At 48.6% G+C, this 22,313-nt stretch overlaps 1 protein-coding gene across 5 annotated transcripts in view; it reads left to right on the plus strand.

The window, feature by feature from the left end:
- The window catches only part of DGKD (diacylglycerol kinase delta), a 118,456-nt gene that overhangs the window by 43,294 nt on the left and 52,849 nt on the right, over positions 1-22,313 (plus strand). Inside the window, exon 1 of one of the 5 annotated variants that reach the window (XM_021075027.1) lies at positions 11,587-12,960. The exons of 3 other annotated variants lie outside the window; for them this stretch is intronic. In XM_021075027.1, coding sequence (XP_020930686.1) covers positions 12,802-12,960 — 159 coding nt within the window. In that variant the 5' untranslated portion in view covers positions 11,587-12,801. Of the gene's footprint in view, positions 1-11,586; positions 12,961-12,989; positions 13,012-22,313 lie in introns of those variants that run through there. One more of the 5 variants, XM_021075029.1, reaches the window with a different exon arrangement.

Raw genomic sequence — 22,313 nt, forward strand, 5'->3', positions numbered from 1 at the left:
CCTAAAATGGCCAAAGAACTGTATTATAAAGAAATAAGGACCCGAGGGACAAGAGACTTCCAAGGGAGATGGGAGGAAATATTTGGGGGAGAGGAGAGAGTTTTAGACAGGCGTGGTGGAGGAAGTGGTCCGGTGAGACCTCTATAACTGAAGAGGGGTCTTCTTGTCTTCTGTTCTTTAAGAACAGAGTGAAGCTGGGATGCAGCTAAACCCAGAAATAAGATATGCCTTTAGATTCTTTTTTGGGGGGGAGGGAGGGGCCGTGCCTGCGGCATACAAAAGTTCCTACGCCAGGGATTGAATCTGCACCACATCAGTGACAATGCTGCATCCATAACCTGCCATGCCACCAGGGAACTCCCTGTCTTTAGATTCTCGATAGGTGGAGCTTGACAGTGGGAACCTTTAGAAGAAGAAAAGTAGAGCAGACACCTTCAAGTGGGGTCGTCCCTTGCAAGGCCAAAAAGCATAGCAGCGTAGAAAAAGCATTGCAGCTTCACGTCTCACGTCTGCAATACATGAGAGTGTATATTTTTGATAATTAAACATGTTAGTATTAACCTGTGGAAACTAAAAGGCTTTTGGTATGTTACTGCCAAGTTTCTTCTAGAACTTTTATCGTTGGACTTCATGAAATGGTTTTTTCTATCCTTACATAAATACTGTGTGTTAAAATTTTAGGAGTTCTCACTGTGGCTCAGTGGTAATGAACCCAGCTAGTGTCCATGGGGACATGGGTTTGACCCTTGGCCTTGCTCAGTTGGTTAGGGATCTGGCATTGCCGTGGGCTATGGTGTAGGTCACAGATGCAGCTTGGATCCTGCGTGGCTGTGAAGTAGGCTGGCGGTTGCAGCTCCAATTCGACCCCTAGTCTGGGAGCTTCCATGTGCCACAGGTTTGGCCCTAAAAAGCAAACAAAACAAAATAAAACAAACACCAAAAAGTTTTGGAACATCTTTGCCACTTTGATAATATAAAAATGATAATTTGTTTTATTTCTTTTATTATCAAAGTGAGATTGAGTATTTCTCACCATCAATTGGCCATTTGTATTAATTTTTTTATGAATTGATTTTTCATGTGCTTTCGGATAGTCAGCTCTATATTGGGTTCAAAAGCACCCCTCTCTCTTTCTCTGTTTGTCTAAGATTGCCCTCTCTTCTTTTTTTTTTTTTTATTAATTTCATGCACTAATAATAGGTAAAAATGCTTCTCATTTTTTTTCTTTCCATTATCTAACATGGGATAATTTTAAAATTATTTTCAGCATTATCACAAGATTCACAGATTTGTGTTGAAATTATATTTTAACTACCATTACTCTTAAAGAAGTTTGTCACAGCATCATTTCTGATTTACTGAAAGTTGTGTATTTTAAATAGTTTGTAAAATTGAAATATGACAAAAGTGCATGAAGTCGTGTGTGGAGCTTGATGTGTAACCACCACCCGGTCAAGCAGTAGTCGCTGTGTACCCCCCAGGAAGCTCCCCTCGTGGTCCCTCTGCCCCGTTGTTACCTCGCCCCCACCTGTAACCACCACCCGATCAAGCAGTAGTAAGTGTGGGCGCCCCAGGAAGCTCCCCTCGTGGTCCCTCTGCCCCATTGTTATCTCGCCCCCACTGGTAACCACTCTCCTGACTTTTGATACTCTGGATTCGTGTTGACTCTTTTAGATATTTCATGTAAATGGACTCATGCAATTCTAGCATGGCAGTTACTTTCTTTCAGTGATCTGAAAATGTCATTCCATTGTACTGTAGCTTCCATGATTTTTGCTAAAAGTAACAGGTCAGTTCTGTTGGCGTTCCTTTTCCCTCCTCTGACTACTTTAAGGTTTTTCTCTTTCTTTGACATTTTGCATTTTTGTTGTTTTGTTTTTCTCCATGCATGGTTCTTATCTTGCTTAGTGTTCCTAGCACTTCTGAAATCTGTAGAAATATGTTCCTTTTATTATCAGTTTTGGGGAAGTGTGTGTTATTATCTCTTCAAGTATTGCTTCTGCTCATTAATTTTTCCTCTTACTCTGGGACTTTTATGTTAGATCTGTTCACTGTCTTCCATATGTTTCTTATACTCTAAAAAGTATTCTCTGTTCTCTTTGTTGTGGATGTTTTGTTATTGTTCTGATAATTCTTCAGGTGTTTCTTGTCTGTTAAATCCATCTATGAAGTTTTTAATTACAGTTATTTCCTTTCAGCTCTACAATTTTCATTTCGCTGTTATTTATTTATTATATATTAATTTGGGGGGGGGACCATGGCCATGGCATGTGGACTTTCCTGCGCCAGTGATTGAAGCCACACTGTAGCAGTGGCCCGAGCTGCTGCAGTGGCAATGCTGGCTCCTTAACCTGCTGTGCCACAAGGGGATTCCTATTTGCCTTTATTTTATTTTACTATTTTATTTTTTTAAGATAGTTTTTTTTTTTTTTAATTTTTTGGTCTTTTTATGGTTGCACCCACGGCATACAGAAGTTCCCATGCTAGGGCTTGAATTGGAACTCTAGCTGCTGGCCTGCACCACAGCAGGTCTGAGCAGCGTCTGCAGCCTACACCACAGCTTAACACATTGAGGCCCAGGATCGAACCCGAGTCCTCATGGATACTAGTCTTGTTTGTTGCCATTGAGCCAGGACAGGAACTCCTGCTTTTATTTTAGATAGTGCTTTGAATGGAAGTTTTCTCTTTTCTTTTTCACATGTTTACAGTTGACAGATTTTTCCAGGGCTGTGTCTGCTTGTAGCCACAGCCGCGTGATGGTGTCCCCTTTTCAGTCAAGCTTTGTACCAGACTGAGTGTTTAGCTACATAGAACATGCTACTTTGTTTCACCAGCTCTTCAGTTGTTCCAGTCAAACTAGGACGTTTAGAAAAGACTGAAGAACAAGGAAGAAAAATAATGTAAAGTGTTATGCTTTCCACAGAGGAATCAAAGTAGGGCATTTATCATCAGGTGGCTCCAGTGGCACACGGGTTTCCCTTGTTGGTGTTGCAAGTGGGGCATCTGGGGCCAGCCTTGCCGTTGATGCCATCCTTGAAGACGTCTCTACATTTCTCTTGGAAATCTTGTAGGAGCGATACTGTTCTTTGCTCGCCAGTTTGTCTGGTGTATAGAAACTGCTTTCTTCCAGGCTCTGCTTTTGGTTTTCCATTTGACAAGGGTCTTTTTTTCTTGCCTCTGTGATTCTGGTTCACGTGAATCATTCATTCTTCAGGAGCCCTGCTTGTTTATTTGCTCATTGGTCCAGTATGTGTCTATGCAGGGCCTCTGGGGCCACCACACACCACGTCAGGGCTAAGGTTTCAGTGGTGAGCAGAAATGGGGAAGGGCTCTTTTTCGTCAAGCTTGTGTTCTAGTGGGGGCTCAGTGACACACACACACGGAGGGCTGATTACAGGCTGAGATGGCAGATACATATGGAAGAAAGGCTACATGGGGTGTATGATAAGAGGGTCCCCCTGGTGTTGAGGAGCGGTTGAGGAGGTGATGTCTTAACTGAGATGTGAAGAGTGGCTAGTGGAGAATCAACCGAGGAGGGTATGTGTGTGAGTTTGTGCATGTGTGTCTTATGCCTGTAGGCACTTTGGAATGGGCCCTCCTGAAGGACCAGCGTGTGCAGAGGTCTTGTGCTGGGGGGTGCAGTACAGACTGTGGCCTGATGAGACCAGGGGGAGAGACCACAGGCATGAGAGGGCTGGAGACTCAGTCCTTCAGCCCGTCCACTGAATACTTCCTTCCCTTTGGTGAAATTGCCAGATTTGCAGCGTTGGGATGTTTTACTCTGGCTGCAGTGTGGGGGGTGAACTGGAGGGAAGGGCAGGCTCTGGATCAGAGTAGAGCGGGATAGAGGGTGAGCAGCAGACACGTGGTGCCGTCAGCTCCGCCCAGGGTGAGGGGATGAGGTGTCGGGGTTCCGCCTCAGAGCAGCAGGCTGGTTAAACATCGTAGAGGCCGTCAGGGACCAGCGGCTGCGGGACCCTGAGGGTCGGGGTCTTTATGTTCCATGTCGCTCGTGCTTTTCTGCATTGTTTTAATTTGCTAGCTTTCTCTAATTCTGTTTATCAGAATTTGTATATATACGTATATAATTTTTATGGCCACACCTATGGCATGTGGACATTCTCAGGCCAGGGGTCAAATCGGAGCTGCAGCTGCAGCCACAACCACAGCAGCAGTGGATCTGAGCTACATCTGTGACCTGTGTGGCAGCTTGTGGCAACACCGGATCCCTGACCCACTGAGAGAGGCCCACACCCTCACAGAGGCAACACGGGTCCTTAACCTGCTGAGCCACAACGGAAACTCCTGTATTGTTTTTGCTTGCTTTTACTTGTGATTGTTTTTTTTTTTTTTTTTTAATTCCCATTCCAGCATAGCTTTCTGATTTTATCCTGGCTTATTTTTTGCTAGAGAAAACCTTTTTAAAATGCTTTCTGTTGAACGTCGTCGTCAAGTCCCCGCCTCGGGGCGAGATTGTCCTCTGGGCCCCTGCGTTTTCTCTTAGGCATCCGAACTTTTTCATTGGCTTTGGCTATCTCCCCTCCCGGATCTGGTCGTCTGTGAGCTTTCTTCAGTGCTTTCGATTGTTGTCTTCCAGGCCTGTGGCCTCATTTATAATCCTCCTGGGGCAGCCTAGAGCTGTGGAGCATTCCAGGAGTTGTAGGGCCGTTCGAGTCTAGTGCTTGTCTTTCCTTATTTCTCCGAGTCAGTGTTTCCATCATTTTTAACCTCTGTCCAATTTTGATAAAGCTTTGATGACATGTCCTCACCTCCTCTAAAGTGACTGGAGTTTCAGAAGGCAGCACATGGCATCAGGGCGCAAGAGCGCCGCAGCGTCCCGCTCACACTGCCCCCACCCCGCCGGCCGCCCAGGAGCCTCGCTGCTCCGAGCCCGGGCGGTGGTGTTTGTTAAGTGCTGCAACCCGTGCGCTGCGCGAGCAAGGCTGTTGGTCTGCCTTGTGCTTTACCCAAGTGCCGGCACGGAGAAGGTGCTCATGCCTGTTTGTTGAAGAGTGCCTTGGTCACGGCTGCCCAGGGCGAGTCCCTGCTCCTCTCGGGAGCTCCACGCGGCAGAGCACTGTCCGTGGAGGCGCTGGTGTCAGTGGAAGAGCTTCCTTCGTGTCGTGAACAGCCCTGCGCGAGCGGCGGGTCCCGGGCAGTCAGGAGCGGCCGGCCGCGGGGTTGATCGCCTGGCTCCCTCGGTGGGCGGCCGTCAGGATGGGCCTTCGCGTGGCTGGGAAGAGGCGTGGAGACCTGGGGCTGAGTGGGGCCGTGGGCAGCCGTGCCGAGGGTCCAGGGTGGACGTGGTGCCTGCCGGAGCGGGCAGAGCCTGGAGGGTGGTGAGCTGGGCAGAGGGGAAGTGCTTTCTAAGCCACGAGGAGTTTGGACCATTTTGCCCATTAAGGGGAAACAGGAAAGCCATTGGGATTTGCAAAGCCGGGAGTGGTAACAGCGGCTTTGGCTGCTGAGGGAGAATGGATGTGCAGGGAGGAGGTGGCCGGAACGGACGTGAGGGGTCGGGCAGGTGCCTTTTCTCCGGCAGGTGGGGGGGGGGAGGCAGGGCCTTGCAGGCAGTTGGCTTACACACGGAGCTCGTCACCAGCACTGCTCGCTGTTGCGCTTGATTCGCGCACAGCGTGTGTGTGGAAGAGAGGTGGGTGTTGAGCAGCCGCCCGTGCTGACGCCCCCAGAGGCCTTGCACACTCGGTCGCCTCGCGCAGGCGCCGGGCGCGCCTCTGGCGTCTCTGCGCTCTGCCTTTACCGGGGTGTCTGGCTGCCGTCTTGCGTCTTGAGGCCTTTCTCCTCGGACGCTGACTTCATGGTGGCTCCTGTCAGAGGCTCTGTCCTTTTTGAGGGAGGCTGAATCAGAGCTGAATTCAATTTAGTGACGATTTTCTCAGCGAAGTAGGACAAAGGGGCGCCTCAGCTGGACAGCGGGAGCAGACCAAGGGCCGACTGCGGGCAGGTGCGGCCCAGGCCTGGCCGCGTCCCTGGGAGGACGGGGAGCCCGGGCGCGCAGGGTCACAGGCTCTCGGCCGTGGGGAGGGACCTGGGGAGTCCACCTGTGCGTTGGTGGGCTCATGCTGTTACATTTTGCTCATTTATGGGGGAGATTATGTGCTGTGTGGAATTTCCAAATTTCGGGTTTCCCAGAGGAGTCAGGGACTCCGTCTTTGAAAGTTCAGGATCTGTGTTTCCTCGCTTGGCTGTAAGACCCTAGACTGCAGGGCTGGGTTATGGTCTTCTCTCACCTCTGAAAGTGCCCGTGCAGGACCTGGCACAGGAGCATGGAAGCAGTGCTCACAGCAAGGGCTCGGAAGCCAGGCCGTTGAGTCCCAGCTCGGGCTCTCCCCGGCTGAGTGACCTTGGGCCAATCACTCGGGCCTCTGAGCCTCAGTTTCCTCATCTGAGAAACAGGGTAACAATAGTATCTGCTCGTGGCGTGTTGGAAGGGTGGGATGAGTTAGTACAGGGGAGGCGCGATGAGCGTGGTTGCTATTGTTGACAGTAGGGTCATAGGCGTCCACTGTAACAAGTGAATTTTGGAGGACTTAGTCGAGAGCAGTGGACCCAATGAATTTACTGTGTCATTGGTACGTAATGAGAACATTTCCCTTAGTTTAGTGGACTTCTGATCTGAAATGGAACAGCACCGTGAGGGCTCCGGGCCTCCCTGGGCCTGGAGCAGACTGTTCACGCCTGCCCTGGGTCACAAAGTGGAGCTGGACCTTGAAGAGGAAAGACGAGTTTTACTGGAATATGCCTGGATATAAAACCACTCAAAAGAGTCACATTGTGCCCATTTTTAAAGGTGCTGGAGGCCATCGAGTGCCTCCTCGTGTCTTAATCGAGTTCCAGCTGGGGGTGTGGAGCTCCCCAGCCCTCTCGCTCTGACACTGACCTGCCCCAGCCCAGCTGCTCCTTGCAGGGGATGCACGCCCTGTGCCCTGGTCTCTGAGGGCCCCTCAGTCTGAGGCCCTCTCCCCCGACCCTCCCGCAGACCCTGTCCGTTCCCGAAAGGTGGGGTGAAAACGTCAGTAAGGCTTGTGTCACGCCGGGATCAGAAGGGACCTCCATGCAGCTTCTGCTCCCTTAGGGTGGCGCTTCCCAAACTTGGCTGTGACCAGCACCCTTTGGAACTTGAAAAAAGGCTCCTGGCACCATCTGCAGAGATTTTGCTGCTGATTTATTTTATTTTATTTTATTTTTTGATAGGCAAGAAACAGGTTTATTAAGCTAGGATGCTTGTGAGAGATGCAAGCAGGCAGGCAAGGAGGCTCTGCCCGGGGATTAGGTGGGCTACAGTCTTTGCTGCTGATTTACAGATGGGTGATTTTTCAAAGCTTTCCACAGTTGAGAGGTGTAGCCACAGTTGGGACCCGCTCTCCTGTGAGGCTGAGTGACCATGGGCACCTTCGCAGTCGTGTACGGTCGCACCTCGCACCGCCTGCTTTGAGGCCAGGGGTTCTGCTGCACAGCCCGCTGTCCTAGGGAGGACACACGCCGCTGTGCGGGGAGCTGGAGTCCGGAAGTTGGTTCCCTTGCTCCTTTCTGTTCCGAGAGGATGTTGACTTGTTTCTTCTTTGGGAAGCCTACAGAACAAAGTTCATTGTTGCAGATGGTCCTTACAGAGAAGTGGGGGTGAGCAGGGCCCTGAGGCGGCCCTGAAGCAGCCCTGGCGCTGGGTGTCTCTGGGTTCTGGTGAGCAGCTCTGGGAAGGCCCGGCTCCTGTGCTCTGTGTGTGTGCGTTTCCAGGTTTCACAGCTTGAAGGCTTCTCGTCTCCCCCCCGGGGAATGTAGGAATAATTTGACAACAAGTAAGACTTTACCCTGGCAACCTAATTTCTGAAATCAAACAAATCAATTGGAAAAGATGCACATTTTAGGAAGACTGGTTTTCCCCTTTTCAGCAATCCTTGAAAGTTATGGCTCACTCTGCTGAGTGTCTGAGGGTGGACAAGGTAGAAAAATTCCTTCCCTGTGTGCAGAGACTTCTGACGGGCTGTTAGACGTGAACAGAGATCATGATTGTGGCAGGTGTAACACAGGAGAAGACGAGGGGGCGGGAAGAGGCACCTCCGTCAGCTTGGGGAGTGGGCCTTCTGCCAAGGAGGGAATGAGTGAGCAGGGTGGGGCTGGGGGTGGGGGCAGGTCTAGCCTCCTGCAGGGAGGTGGGTGTGGGCAGAGCCAGCAGGTCAGATAATAGATCCAGGAGCAGACAAATGGTATGCGGGCCACTTTCTTAAAGAGTTTAAATTGTAATAATGATTTTATTTTTTTGTCTTTTCTAGGGCTACACCCACTGCATATGGAGGTTCCCAGGCTAGGGGTCTAATCAGAGCTGCAGCCACCGGCCTACACCACAGCCACAGCAACGTGGGATCCAAGCCATGTCTGTGACCTACACCACGGCTCATGGCAACACCAGTTCCTTAACCCACTGAGTGAGGTCAGGGATCGAACCTGCAACCTCATGGTTCCTAGTCGGATTCGTTAACCACTGAGCCACAACGGGAACTCCTGTAATAATGATTTTAAAGGAAAGTTAAAACAGGAAAAAAGGAGATCCTCCTGCCGCTTAGCAGCTGTATTTTCACGCTTGCTTCAGGTTTCTTCATAGGCAAACATTAAATTTTGCATGTGTTACACATGCATCAGCATATGTACATTTTATATTTTGGCCTTATTATTTCTTCATGTAAGTGTTTCTACATCATCATGAGCCTCTATAGTTGTGGCTCTCACTGCGTAGACGATCACAGTTGACCAGTTAAAACTTCATTTACTCCCACGGGATTAGGGACTCAGGATGTTTTCAGTCCTTCCTAGTCAGAGAACGTTAGCACAGGCATCCTAGGTCCCAGGGGGGACGTTTGGGGAAATAAGTGCGGTCTCCCCTGCAGGGCAGCTCCCGTCCTGAGTCCCCTGGCCCAGGAGAGGGTGCAGCTTTCCCTGAGAAGGCGGCCTTTGCTCGGTCACGGGGCCTTTCTCACTTCTGCCACCTGACTTGAGGTCGAGAAGATAAACCTTCCTTCTGCTTTGTGTGGTTCTGGTTCTGGATCTGGTTGACAGCGTCATTGTTGAGCACGAGGACTTCTGTAGTTCGGCTCCTGCGTACCTTACATTATTTTCATGGGTCACAGTGGGAACTTTTAGGTATCCCGAACCCCTGGAATCTCTGGTGAGCCTGTCATGTTCCTGTAGGAAAGGAATGGACGAGACTGGGCTGGGCTTGATGCTGAGGAAGTGGACAGATCGAGGGACCCTGGTGTACGTGACCGAGCTAGTGGAAGAAGCTAGTAGTTCCTCTGTGGTGCAGCCGGTGAAGGACCCAGTGTTGTCACTGCAGCAGCTTGAGGTCACTGGTTCGATCCCTGGAACTTCCACATGTTGTGTGCATAGCCAAAACAAAAATGAAAAACAAAAAGAAACAGGAGCAGAAAGTGGGGAACATCACGGGCCGCTCAGCCTGGTGAAGGGCCGAGCAGAAGTCGAGAACATGCAGGGGTGAGGGGGTGGCTGGAAGGAGCGCTGGGCACTTGGGCAGAGGGCAGGGCAGAAAGCAAGAGGTGGATGCTTGCTGGCATGATATGAGAACAGAGTGAAGGGGAGGACGGGCTCTGGGTTTATTCTCAAATTTCAGGGAAATGGATTGGCCACATGAAGGGGATTGAAGATAAAGAGAGTTTTCAGTATAGATTGAATGATAATTAAGTTTAAGAAATAGCGTGTTTAGAGGGCTACTTCTGCATAATGCCCGGTACAGCATTGCGCACGTAAAAGAGTGTTTGTCTTTAATCTTAGTATTTAATGTTTAGAAAATCACGAGGTGTGTGTGTTGGAAATAGGTTTGGCTACTCTCGTCGTTTCCTGGGGCTGCCGTGGCAAATTTCCATGTGGCTTAGAAGAGCCGAAGTTTATCCTCTCACCTTTCTGGAGACCGGAAGGCTGAAATTGAGGAGTTAGCGGGGCTGTGCTCCCAACCGCTGGCTTAGGGCAGACCCCACTCCTGGCCTCTGCCAGGCCTTCCCTGACGTGTGGCTACCTCACCCTGGTCTCTGCCTCCATCTCCGCAGAAGTTTCTCCTCCTTCCCCTGTGTCCTCTCCTCCCTCTCTTGTAAAGACACTTGTCATTGTATTTAGGGCCACCCGCATGATCCAGGGCGATTTCATCTTAAAATCCTTACCATGTTTACAAAGAACCCTTTCCCAAATGAGCTCATATTCGCAGGTTCTGGGGGTTAGAACATGGGCATGTTTTTTTGGAGGCCATCATTCAGCCCCGTACATCTGCTTGTAAAAAAAATTGTCAAAACAAGAATGGTGTGAACATGTCGTTTTATTTTTCCACGCAAAGGAAGGCAGCCTTTGGTCAGTGTGGCAGCTCCATGGGGTCATCTGGATCCTTCCAGAATTTGATGCTCCTGGTCCCAAATGCCTGCCGGGTGCCAGCCACCCCCAGATCTCCATTTGGGAGATAGGGGAGAGGGAGGAGAGACAAATGAGTTGCCTGGCAGAGGTGTGTAACCCTAGGGGCCTGGTCCTTCCTGCCCACAAGGGGTCTGTGGCTATGACTGTGTTTTATGAAAGCTGATTTTCATTGCAGTCCTGAGTACTTCATTTTCTGCATTTAGAGACATTCTGAGAAGGCCACAGGCCTCACCACATCGCCCAAGGCGGTTGATGACCCAACAAAGACATTTCATATTTCAGTATAATTTCAGTAGAGATTGAATGAGAATGACATTGAGGATGTTGAGAGGGCTGCTTCCGCAAAATACCATATCGAAACCCCACGTGATTTCCAAAAAGTAGGACCTGCCACTTCTGTTCAGTCATGTGACTGCAGCGGATGGTCACTGGGATAGGGATCTAGCAGACCTTGCTCATGGCATCATCCTGATGTGCCCTGGAATGACCGGGTCAGAAGAACCCTGCCATACGTGGACGGGGTGATTTTTCACGTCTCTGTTTATAACTTCCTTGTACCACTGTACTCTTGTTGAAATATTTTATGGTACCCAGAAGTTTCGTGAGGTAGATTATAAAGGTAGTCTTCTTAGTTAGCTGGGTAGCTTAGGGCAGGACATATGACCTAAGACTCAGTTTTCTCATCCTTGAAATGGGGATGATACTGGGATCCATCTCGTTGGTCACTGGGTTGGCAAAAAAGAGCCCTCCAAGTGTTTCCTAGTTTTTGTCTCCACTGCTACTTAATACTGCTAGTGGGACATTAATAGGGTTCAACTTGCTAACATTTAGCAGTTATTTTGGTTTATAGAAATTCCAAAGGATTTCAGATGAGGTTAATATTCTAGGCAGTGTTACAGCATAGCACTTGCGGGAGTTCCCGTCGTGGCTCAGTGGTTAATGAATCCGACTAGTATCCATGAGCTTGCGAGTTTGATCCCTGGCCTTGCTCAGTGGGTTAAGGATCTGGCGTTGTCCTGACCTGTGGTGTAGGTCGCAGACGTGGTTCGGATCCCGAGTTGCTGTGGCTGTGGTGTGGCGGCTGCAGCTCTGATTTGGACCCCTAGCCTGGGAACCTCCATATGCCACAGGAGCAGCCCTAGAAAAGGCAAAAAGACCCCCCCCCCAAAAAAACAAACCACTTGCAACTGAAGAGTAGGTATCAGGAAAGAATTATTATGCTCATGAGTTATCAGGCAAATAACTAATAAAAATAGGAAAAATAAAATGTAAAGGAAAACCAAATGTAATTAAAAATCTAAGGTATCTTTGCTTAATTATCTTTAAATCACATTTGACTTTCCTTCATATTTTATTTTTCCTGTTTTTTTTAATTATAGCCTGGTAATTCTATAAATGAACAAGAAGCAGGAGTTCCCTGATGGCTCAGAAGGTTAAGGATCCGGCGTGGTTATTGCTGTGGCAAGGATTCGATCCCTAGCCCTGTAACTTCTGTGTGCTGCTGGTGTGGCCAACAAATAAGTAAATAAATAAATGAATGAATAGAGAAACGAATAGGAAGCTATGTAATGGATTTACGTAGTGTTTTTGGTTAAATCTTGTCTGTTTGGCGTTCAAGTTTGTAGAAGGAATGAAGATTCTTCTGTAGGTCTGCCTGGGGTGAAACCAGGGGCCTGAGTTGCTCAGCTGTTTCCAGCAGATGTCAGCCTGTGGGGCAGTCAGGCGCTGCTCCTTTGGTGAGGAACCCTGACCTTTATTCAGATTTCAACATCAGCTTTCCTTTTGAGCTTGTTTGGAGTTCAGATATTTCCTGGGCAAAACCCCTATGCTTTGGCTCGGAGAGAGGAAAAGCTGTATATATAATTGGCAGATTTCCTTGCATGGAAAAACTCTTCCCAGTTTCTGTGACAGCTGGCCTGGGTCTGGGATGGGAGAGTTGTCCTCGGGGGTTGGGGCTGTCCCTCGTAAGCGTAGAGGCCCTGCCAGACAGGAAGCCCCATGTTAGGACAGCAGCTCCTGCCGTCAGGCTCACCGCCCCTTCCCCTGTCCCTGCCCAGCGCAGGGCTGCAGGAGAGCTTGAGCGCCCGTCCTGGCCCTGGCAGCTGGCAGCTGTGGGATCCCAGCTTCTTACACCTGGAGCTTCATCCTCCCATTGGAAAAGTGGGGGCAGTGCTCTATGCACCTGGCACATAGTAGGTGCTTAGTGAACTGAAAACTCTGATGGTTGAAACACGTCTTGGACCGTGGAGCAGGACCGGGAGAGCAGCTGCAGGAGGCAGTAAATCCAGTGAATTCCATGCTTTGTAATCCACTGTGTTCTCAGTTTCAAGAAGCAGGAAGGAGCAGGCTTTGAGCCAAATTGGTGGCTGTATGTTTGCTAAGTGTGGGGTTTTGCTGAAGGCAGCACCTGCTCTGTGGCACAGATGGTCCAAAGAGCCAGGTATGCCACGTGAGGGATTAGCATTTGGTTCTTCCAGTCGTTCCAAGCAGGCAGAAAGAGGGCACTGCCTTTTCCTGGCAGCCGGGCTGGTGAGCGGTGGAACTAATTGTGGCGTCTGTTGAGTATATTTAGCTTTGGAGGTGGGAGAGGACTCTGTTACTTGTCTGGACTGTGGGGCTGCATTCATGAAACCTAAGCCATTTTCACAGTATCGTTGGGGGGTGTGTGTGTAGGTGTATATATATATATGCATGTTAATGATTGTGACTTCTGATTATCTGGATTTACAAGTGACAGGAAACAAACGAAAAAGGACAGTTGAGAGACTGTAGTTTGACTCTAGTACTTTTGTAAAGAGTTCTTTGAGAAAAGAAACAATGGAGAAGGTACATGGGTTTGATTGAACTTTTCTTAGTGTGGCCAGGAAATGAATAATTTTAGTCATTCTTTACCCAGTGTTCTCTGGTAAATGTTCAGGTAAATGTCCATGTTTTGTAAATGTTTGGCAGATGTCCCAGGATGTGATTGAGCCAAGCCCTGTCTGTCTGGTTTTGTTCTTTGAAAGTTAGGAAAATGGTATCATTCTGTTGGGTATTATGTTTTTTTTTTTGTTTTTTTTTTTTTAAAAAACCTTGTTCTTCTGTCCCAGAAAACCTGGCATTTCAGAGTAGATGAACTTTTTATTTTCTTGAAGCAATTTGTTATCAAATTAAGATAATTCCCTGCTTGATGGTAGGGAGGCTGTGCTGCTTCTTGCTCAGGAATCCCTCCTTCTCCACAGCTGAAGCACCAGGTTTGACAGGTAAACTCGGAAAGAAAGTGGGATCCAGCTGTTCTCCTAGTTCTGATAGGCTGTTTAGCTAACCCTCAAGGCTCTGCCAGGTGCACAGGTGCTCCGATACGGCCCGGAGCGTCCCCTGTCCAGAGCTGCTTGGGGCGTGTCCTGGCTGCCCCCATCCCTGCTGGACCTGAGTGGGAGAGGCTGCTTAGCGTCAGGGTGCTGTCTTCTCGGTTTTTCTGTCTGCAAAGGTCTGATGACGGTGGATGAGAGTAATTAGACATTTGGGAAACAGGAGTAGGGGTGGCTCCCCTCATCCTTGGAGGAGCTGAAGGGACACTGACCCTGAGGCAGGAGGCTTGGTGTCTGTCCTGCCCTTGACACTGAAAACCAGGACTGCTTCTTTGGGAAACAAGAGTCATCCAGGATAGTTGGCCCTTGAGGCTGTTGCCAGCTTGGCTCTCTGTCTTCTAAGAAATGAACTTACCGGTTTGCTGTATGCAGGAGGTATCTAATCACACCGAAGAATAGATTGGGTGTTTGTTCCCAAAGCCGTAAGTGCTGGCTTTCCCGGGCACTCTGTGGTAGATGAGCTACCACTTGTTCATTATTTTTAGCACCCACTTTGACTTGCAGAAGTTTCCTAGCTTGGGTGATAAACTCTGTGGTCATCTAGTCATTCTGAGAAAGGTTCACCCTGTCCTTTAAAGACTCTTCCAGTGCAGTAAGATGTGCTAACATTAAAACTATTTTTACAGCTTAGTTGAGGCATAATTGCTGCACAATGAACTGTACTGCTTAAAGGGTACAGCTTGATAAAATACGCACACACCTTGATAAAACACACACACACACACACACACACACACACACACACACACACACACACACACACACACACACACTCTTACCCCTGTTGAAACTGTCCCCACAGTCAGGAAAACGAACATTTCCATCTCCGTGAGAACTTCCTTGTGCTTCACCCTCTCTCCGTATCCCTCCTCAGGCGAACAGGGATCTCTTTTCTGTCTTGGTAGATTAACTTACATTTTTAAGAATTCTATATAAATTGGAAAATACTAGTGTGTGTGTGTATATATATATATATATATATATATATATATATTTTTTTTTTTTTTGTTTCGATGTCTGGCTACTTTGGCTTAGCATGGGATTGTGAAGTTTTCCATGTTAGGCGTGTCCGCAATTGGTTGATCCATTTAACCTGGGGTGGCCATTCAAGCGGTGTACCGTTTGGAGCTGTTGCAAACAAAGCTGCTGCGGACATGCGTCTAAAAGTCTGTGTGTGGACGTGGGTCTTCATTTTTCTTGGGCAAAGACGTGGTAGCAGAGTGGCTGCGGCTCATGTGGTAGGTGTACGTTTAACTCTTCACGCAACTGCGCCGCTGGTTTCCAGAGCGCTCGGTGCTGTGCGTCCTCAGCAGCGGCGCGGGTGCGGGTGCTCCAGCTGCTCCGCAGCCTCGCCCGCCCTGGGGGTGGGCGGGCTTCTCACTTTACGTCCCCTGGTCCCCTGCTAGATAGCCGTAGTATCTCCCTGTGGTTTAATTTCCCTTCCCCCGATGACGAATGATGTCAGTATCTGTTCATGTGCAGTATTTGCCTGTCCTCTTTTGCCAAGTAGAGTCATCTGTCCATTTCTGTATTGATTTGTCTGTCTTATTGAGTCGTAAGAGCTCTGGATATTCTGGACATAAGTCTGTGATATGTGTGTTGTGAATAGTTTTCCCAGTCTGGCTTGGCTTGCCTTTTTCTTTTTTCTTTTTCCTTTCCTTTCCACTTTCTTTCTTTCTCTCTCTTTTCCTTTCCTTTCCTTTCCTTCCTTCTTTCCCTTTCCTTCCTTCCTTCCTTTTTTAGGGCTGCACCTGAGGCATACCTGAGGTTCCCAGGCTAGGGGTCTAATCGGAGCTACAGCTGCCGGCCTACACCAGAGCTACAGCAACATGGGCTCTGAACCTTGTCTGCGACCTACACCATAGCTGACGGCAACGCCAGATCCTTAACCCACTGAGCAAAGCCAGGAATTGAACCCGAATCCTCATGGATACTAGTCGGATTCGTTTCCACTGTGCCACAGTGGAAACTCCAGGCTTGCCTTTTCCTTATTCTAAATGTCGTTTTTAGAATAGAGTCTTTTTGGTGAAATTGAGTTACCAGCTTTTTTCTCTATGGATCATGCTTGTGTTCTATCCAGGAAACCCTTTTCTCCCTCAGCATCGTGAAGATTTTCTCCTAGAATTTTTGCAGTTTTAGGTTTTGCAGTTGAGATGATGTTTAAACTTTTAGGTGTAATCTGAGGCAAGACGCGGTGTTCATTTCCCCTATGTTGGTGTTGAGTTGTCCCCAGAGCACTCATCGGGGAGACTCTCTTTCCCTCGAAGCATCCTGACATCTTTGCCACCAGGCAGTTGACCACGTATTTATGCATTTCTCCCCACTCTCTGTTCGGTTTCATTGATCTGGGTCTGCTCCTCCCTAACTCCACACTTGCTTGGTTGCTCTAGCTTTATAATAAGTGTTGAAATCATACAGCCTAAGCCTTGTAATTCTGTTTTTCTTTCTTAAAATTGCTTTGGTTATTCTAAATCCTTTGCATTTTCATGTAACTGAAAATTAACTGATCAGTTTCTATTACAAAAGAGTCCGCTGGAATCTCGACTCTGATCGCATTGAATCTCTAAATCAGTTTGGGGAGAACTGATGTCTTAATAACATTGAGTTTCCCACGAACATCATCTATGTCTACTTATTTAGGTCTTCTCTAATTTCTCCCATCAAAGTTCTGTAGTTCACAGTGTGGATATCTTTGATGTCTTTTCTTAGATTAATTCCTGTGTAGTTTGTTTTTTTTGTGTCTGGAAAATATTTTTATCTCATTTATTTAACAATCATTTGCTGCAAATATATATATAAGAATATGACGGATTTTGTGATCTTGGAAAATAACTGAATAGTTCTAGTAGCTGTTTTGTAGCTCCCCCGGAAAGTTCTGTGTAAGCAGTCACAGCGTCTGCAGATTAGGGACAGCTTTACTTCTTTGTGACCCCAATGCCTTATATATTTTTTCTTTTCTCACTGCAAAAGTTTGGACTGGTACCGTTTTGAATAGAAGTAATGAAATCAGAAATCCTTTCATTTCTTCTAATCTTCACAGAAAATAACTTAGCTTTCCACTTTTGAGTATGTTGTTAGCTATAGGTTTTTTGGTAGGTAGCCTTTATCACTTTGGGGATTTTCTTGTTGAGAATTTTGATTATGAATGAGTGTTGAATTTTGTCAAGTGCTAGTTTTTTATCCGTTGAAGTGACCATATGGATTTTCTCTATTTTGATGAAAGAACAAATAAAATTGATTTTCAAGTGTTATAAACCAGCCTTGCATTCCTGGGAATAAACTCTATTTCCTCATAAGGCATTGTCCTCTTATTTACTGTTGGATTCGATTTGCTGTTATTTTGTTAAGGATTTTGCACCTATATCTATGAGAGGTATTGATCTGTAATTTTTGATTTTGTCAGGTCTTGGCACTTAGAGTAAGCTGGCTTTATAAAACTTATCAGCTAACATCATAGAACGAGGAGGATCCTTGTTCCTCCCTGTATTTTCTGAGAGTTTGGTGTTACTTCTTTCTTAAATGTTTGCTGGAATTTACCAGTGAAAAACTAGGTGTGGATTTTTCTTTGGGGGAAGGTTTTTGATAATACTTTTTTTTTTTTTTTTTGGTCTTTTTAGGGCTATACCCTCGGCATATGGAGGTTCCCAGGCTAGGGGTCCAATCGGAGCTGTAGCTACCAGCCTACACCACAGCCACAGCAACGCCAGATCCTTAACCCACTGAATGAGGCCAGGGATCGAACCTGCAACCTCATGGATACTAGTCGGATTCATTGACCACTGAGCCACGGTGGGAACTCCCTTGATAATACCTTTTGAAATTTTTGATAATAAATAAAAATTTTACATGGATTTAAGGTTAAGCTCTTCAGATTTTTTGTTTCTTGTCTCTACATTTTACCCACTCGCCCACCCCCGTTTCTGTCTGATGGAGGAAGAGGTAAAAACTTCTCGAAAAGGGATGTGCTGGGCTTGCTGGCTCTCTCCACTCCGGCACCCCGAGACATGCTGGCACAGAGTAGGCAGTCTAGATACATTTGTTGGGCTGATTGGTTTGTTGTTGCCGGTGTCTCCATCCCTCAGCATCTCTGGGAAACTTCTCCCTCTCCTCCATCCTCATGGAGCTGTGTCATAGCTGTGCCATGCCAAAGGGAGGTGGCTCCTGAGTCAGGCCAGCTGGCCGTGGCTGCATGCCTTCCCCACCCTTGCAGCTGTCCACATACCTGGGGACACATCCACGGCCCTGGTAGCCAGACCCTCTGAGTCAGGGCTTGCCAAGGGAAGAAATAGTTTCACTGATTTTCTGTTTTTTTTTTTTTTTTTTAAATGTTAAATCATGTGGTTGAAATTACTTCTTTTCATTTTTGAAATAGACTTGAAATACCAGAGGAAAACAGGAAGCTTGGTCAGAGGCCTGGGTAAACTGTCTAAAGTTAGGAGGGGTGGTGGTTATAGGTGAGGGAGGAGCACCCTGAAAGTCACCTTGTCTGTGACTTACCTGCCCGACTGGGAGTGGGTCCGAGAGGGCCTTTCCTGGGCTGCTTACGACTGACACCCCAGCTTTGAGTACATTAGTTGGTTGGGAGTGGCCTGAGCATCTCTGAGAGAACACGAACGCCTGGCTCTGTACTCCGTTCAGGTCCCCGGCATCTAGAAGGGTTCTAGCGCCCACTCCCTCCTTTGGATCTTAGGGTACCTCCAGCGCAGCTGCAGAGGCTGGATGTGGGTAGGGCTCCCTTGGCAGAGCTGGGAGCTCAGGACAACAGCTGTGCATCTCAGGGTCCTATCTCCTTCCTGGGCCTCGATTGGAAGGACACAGCCTCCCGTGTTCGTTAGAGTACCCGCTGCATCCACATGCTGGCACATAGCTCCCCTAGACCCCCAGGTCAAGCGGGCACGCCATCCTTCCAGGAGGGAGCTCCATGGACCACGATGTGCCCTGGCCACGATGTGCTGGCCACCGTCTTCTGGTCCTGGCCCTGCCTCCTGTAGGCTGTGTGGCCTTGCGGGGGGGGGGGTCACCTACCCTCTCTGGGCATCCATTTCCCAGTGTGTGACATGATGTTGGAGCAGATTGGTTGTCCAGTCACGGGCATGTGTGCGAGTCTGTGACCTCACCTTCTGGCTGAGCCACGCAGGGCCACGTGGTGACTGAGCTGTGAGAGAAGCAGCTCAGACCTAGCCGTCCTCACCTTCTCCGCCTCCGGCTCTGCTTCGCGCCGTCCAGTCGGAAACCTTCACCTTGTGGCGTTTGCTGTTTTACTGCGGGGGTAACAGGGCTGAAGACATTTCCCTGAGAATCAGTCCTGGGGGAAGAGTTAGCACCCCTTTCATTGCTAGGGGCGGGGGGTAGCGGCAGTGAGGCCATCTCACCAGCAGGGTCCCCACTCGAGGGGCTTGGGGGAGGGCTGAAGGGACCCCCACCTCGGGTTCTGCTCCTGCTGGCCTTGTCCTTTGCTGGGAGCAAAACTGGAGAGCATCCTCTTAGGCGTAGCAGAGTGACCTCCGTGTGAAATGTGGACATCTCCCCAGACATTTAGCTCCCAGGCTAAGGCACAGTCAAGTCCAGGAACCCGGACATTCCGCCTAAATGGAGGGTTAGAAGGGGAAGGAGGTCTTGCAGTAGTTTTCACTTTGTAAGGCTTTTCGTCTCGAGTTGCTTGGTATGTGTGAGCACACACAGGCAGTTTGCAGAGGTGACCGTTGGTGTCAGTGGGAGTGTTCCATGCTGTCATTGTTTATGGAGTGAGTACCACCTGCCTGGCACTCCGGGATTCCTCTGGGATCCCTCCTTGGAGGAACCGGAGTCAGAAAAGGGACAAGGCAAATTCCATCTTTTATGAAGCAAATTGCATTTCACACCTCTACATCAAATGATCTTTTTTTAAAAAAATCTTTTTTTTGTTTGTCTTTTTAGGGCCACACCTGAGGTATATGGAGGTTCCCAGGCTAGGGGTCGAATGGGAGCTGTAGCCGCCGGCCTGCACCACAGCCACAGCAACACCAGATCTGAGCTGTGTCTGCGGCCTACACCACAGCTCACGCACGGCAATGCCAGAGCCTTAACCCACTGAGTGAGGCCAGGGATCTAACCTGCATCCTCATGGATACTAGTCAGATTTGTTTCTGCTGAGCCATGATGGGAACTGCTAGAACACATTTTTTTTTTTTTTTTTTTTTTTGAGTCTTTTTCGAGGGCCGCACCCGTGGCATATGGAGGTTCCCAGGCTAGGAATCTAATCAGTGCTATTGCTGTCAGCCTACGCCAGAGCCACAGCAACGTGGCATCCGAGCCGCATCTGCGACCTACACCACAGCTCACGGCAACGCCGGATCCTTAACCCACTGAGCGAGGCCGGGGATCGAACCCACAACCTTATGGTTCCTAGTTGGATTTGTTAACCACTGCCCCACAACGGGAACTCCCTAAAACTCATTTTTTAATTGAAGTGAATTTACAATGCGGTGGTCGTTTCAGGTGTACAGCAAGGTGGTTTGTTTATGCGTACTATATATTCTCTTTCATTATTGGTCATTACAAGATTTTAAATACAAGTTCCTTGTGCTGTATAGTAAGTCCTTGTTTATCTACAGACAGCAGGTCTCTCTGTGTTCCCCCTAAGATGGTGTGGAGTGACTTATATCCGAGGTTAGCAGCGCACTGCTCTGAAGGGCCAGGTCTTTTAGGCCTTGCTGGCTGTTGGATCTCCAGGGCCACATGCGGCAGCCAGAGACTGGGTGTTACGAGCAGGTGTGGCTGTGTTCCAGTCAAACTGTATTCAAAGACCAGGCGGCCGGGAGAGGTTGGCCTGGCGGGACCGGAGTCCTCAGACTGGATCTGCGGTGGTGTTATTACCGTCGTCTATTACAGCAGGCGCCTCGGTGCGCCGCCATTTGAGTGGAGAGTTGCCAGTTCTTCTGTAACGGAGTCAATCACGTTCTTTACCTGGAGCACGAAGAAGGCTCAGTCTCTGGGCCTCAGTTTCCTTCTCTGTGGTGATGGGGTGGTGTCTCAGTTCAGATTAGATTTGAAGCATTAAAGAAAACCCAGGTGGGGAGTTCCCATCGTGGCTCAGTGGTTAATGAATCCGACTAGGAACCATGAGGTTGTGGGTTCGATCCCTGGCCTTGCTCAGTGGGTTAAGGATCCGGCGTTGCCGTGAGCTGTGGTATAGGTCGCAGATGCTGCTTGGATCCCGCGTTGCTGTGGCTGTGGTGTAGGCCGGCAGCTACAGCTCCGATTCGACCCCTAGCCTGGGAACCCCCATATGCTGAGGGTGCAGCCCTAGAAAAGACAAAAAGACAAAAAAAAAAAAAAAAGGAAACCCAGGTGACAGTGGCTTAAATAAGGTGGAGGTTTGATTTTATCTCCTTGAAAAGACTCGGGGCCAGCAGTCCTATCAGCATGGAGCCCACAGCCGGCGGGATCTCAATGTCCCCTCGTGGTAGGGAGCAGGCAGCAGGGGAGGCTGCCACCGTGTCACCCTCTGGGAGAGCTTTCCTGGAAGCCCCCTGCTGCGTGCTGGCTGGCATATCCCCTCCGCGTCCCCAGTGCAGGGCTGGGGGACGTGTGCCCGCTCAGCCAGGCATCTAGAGGCCTTTGGGACAGCGTGGGCAGTTGGTGAGGAAGAAGAGAAGTGCTAGTTGTATAGGCTGCTGGTGGTTGTTGTTCCAGACACTGATTTTGTAGGAAAAAAACAAGTATAGATAATTTAAAAATACCTCTTACTGTAGGTATTTTGGAAAATACAGAAAACCAGAAGGAAAAGAAAAAAGCATGAGATGTCACCTTCAGTTTTCTAAGGCTTTATGTGTCCTACCCTTTAAATATATATGTATAAATTCTGTGTAAACCTTGTTTTTTCCTTTTGGTATTTTGCTTGTTTCCTGGCGTGCCGCCTGGTAACTAGTCCATAGTTTACTGAACGTATAAACAGCCTGAGACCAGCTCATCAGTGAAGGTGGGCATGAGACTTTGTCCCAAGGAGGACACACCTGGCAAGTCAGCAAATACAGGTGCACTTACCTCAGGCCGCTTTGCTCTGGGAAGTCTGACTGCTTAATCACCTTGACCTTCAATGATTAGAACAGGGCATGGTGGGCCGACCTTGGGCTGGAGAAGTTGGTTATGAGTTCTCTCCCCTCCTAGATAACTGTTAACTGTAAGGTTACTGTAGATGCACTTGGGTACATGCAGATTTATAATCAAATACTGCCAGAGGGAAGCAGGTCAATTACGATAGCATGGCGGCTGTCAGATTTGACAGCTGAATCACTCCCATCCAGTTCTTTCATCCCCACATCCTTCAAGACCCGTTACCAGGGTACTTTGCTGGGTAATTATTATTATCACTGGGATGATAATAATTCTAGGTGTTTGAACTAATGACTTGGAGCTAATTGTTCCTTCTGTGCAGTAGCCAGGAGGGAGGTGCAGTCCTTTCTGCTGTGGCGTGTTTCTCGAACAATAAGTGCACTCACCCACCAGCTGAAAGCAGCAGGATGTGGCCAGCCACGGGGGAGCATAGCCCTG

The sequence above is a fragment of the Sus scrofa genome, chromosome 15 (assembly GCF_000003025.6).
Source record: "Sus scrofa isolate TJ Tabasco breed Duroc chromosome 15, Sscrofa11.1, whole genome shotgun sequence".
In the NCBI taxonomy this organism is placed as follows: Eukaryota; Metazoa; Chordata; class Mammalia; order Artiodactyla; family Suidae; genus Sus; species Sus scrofa.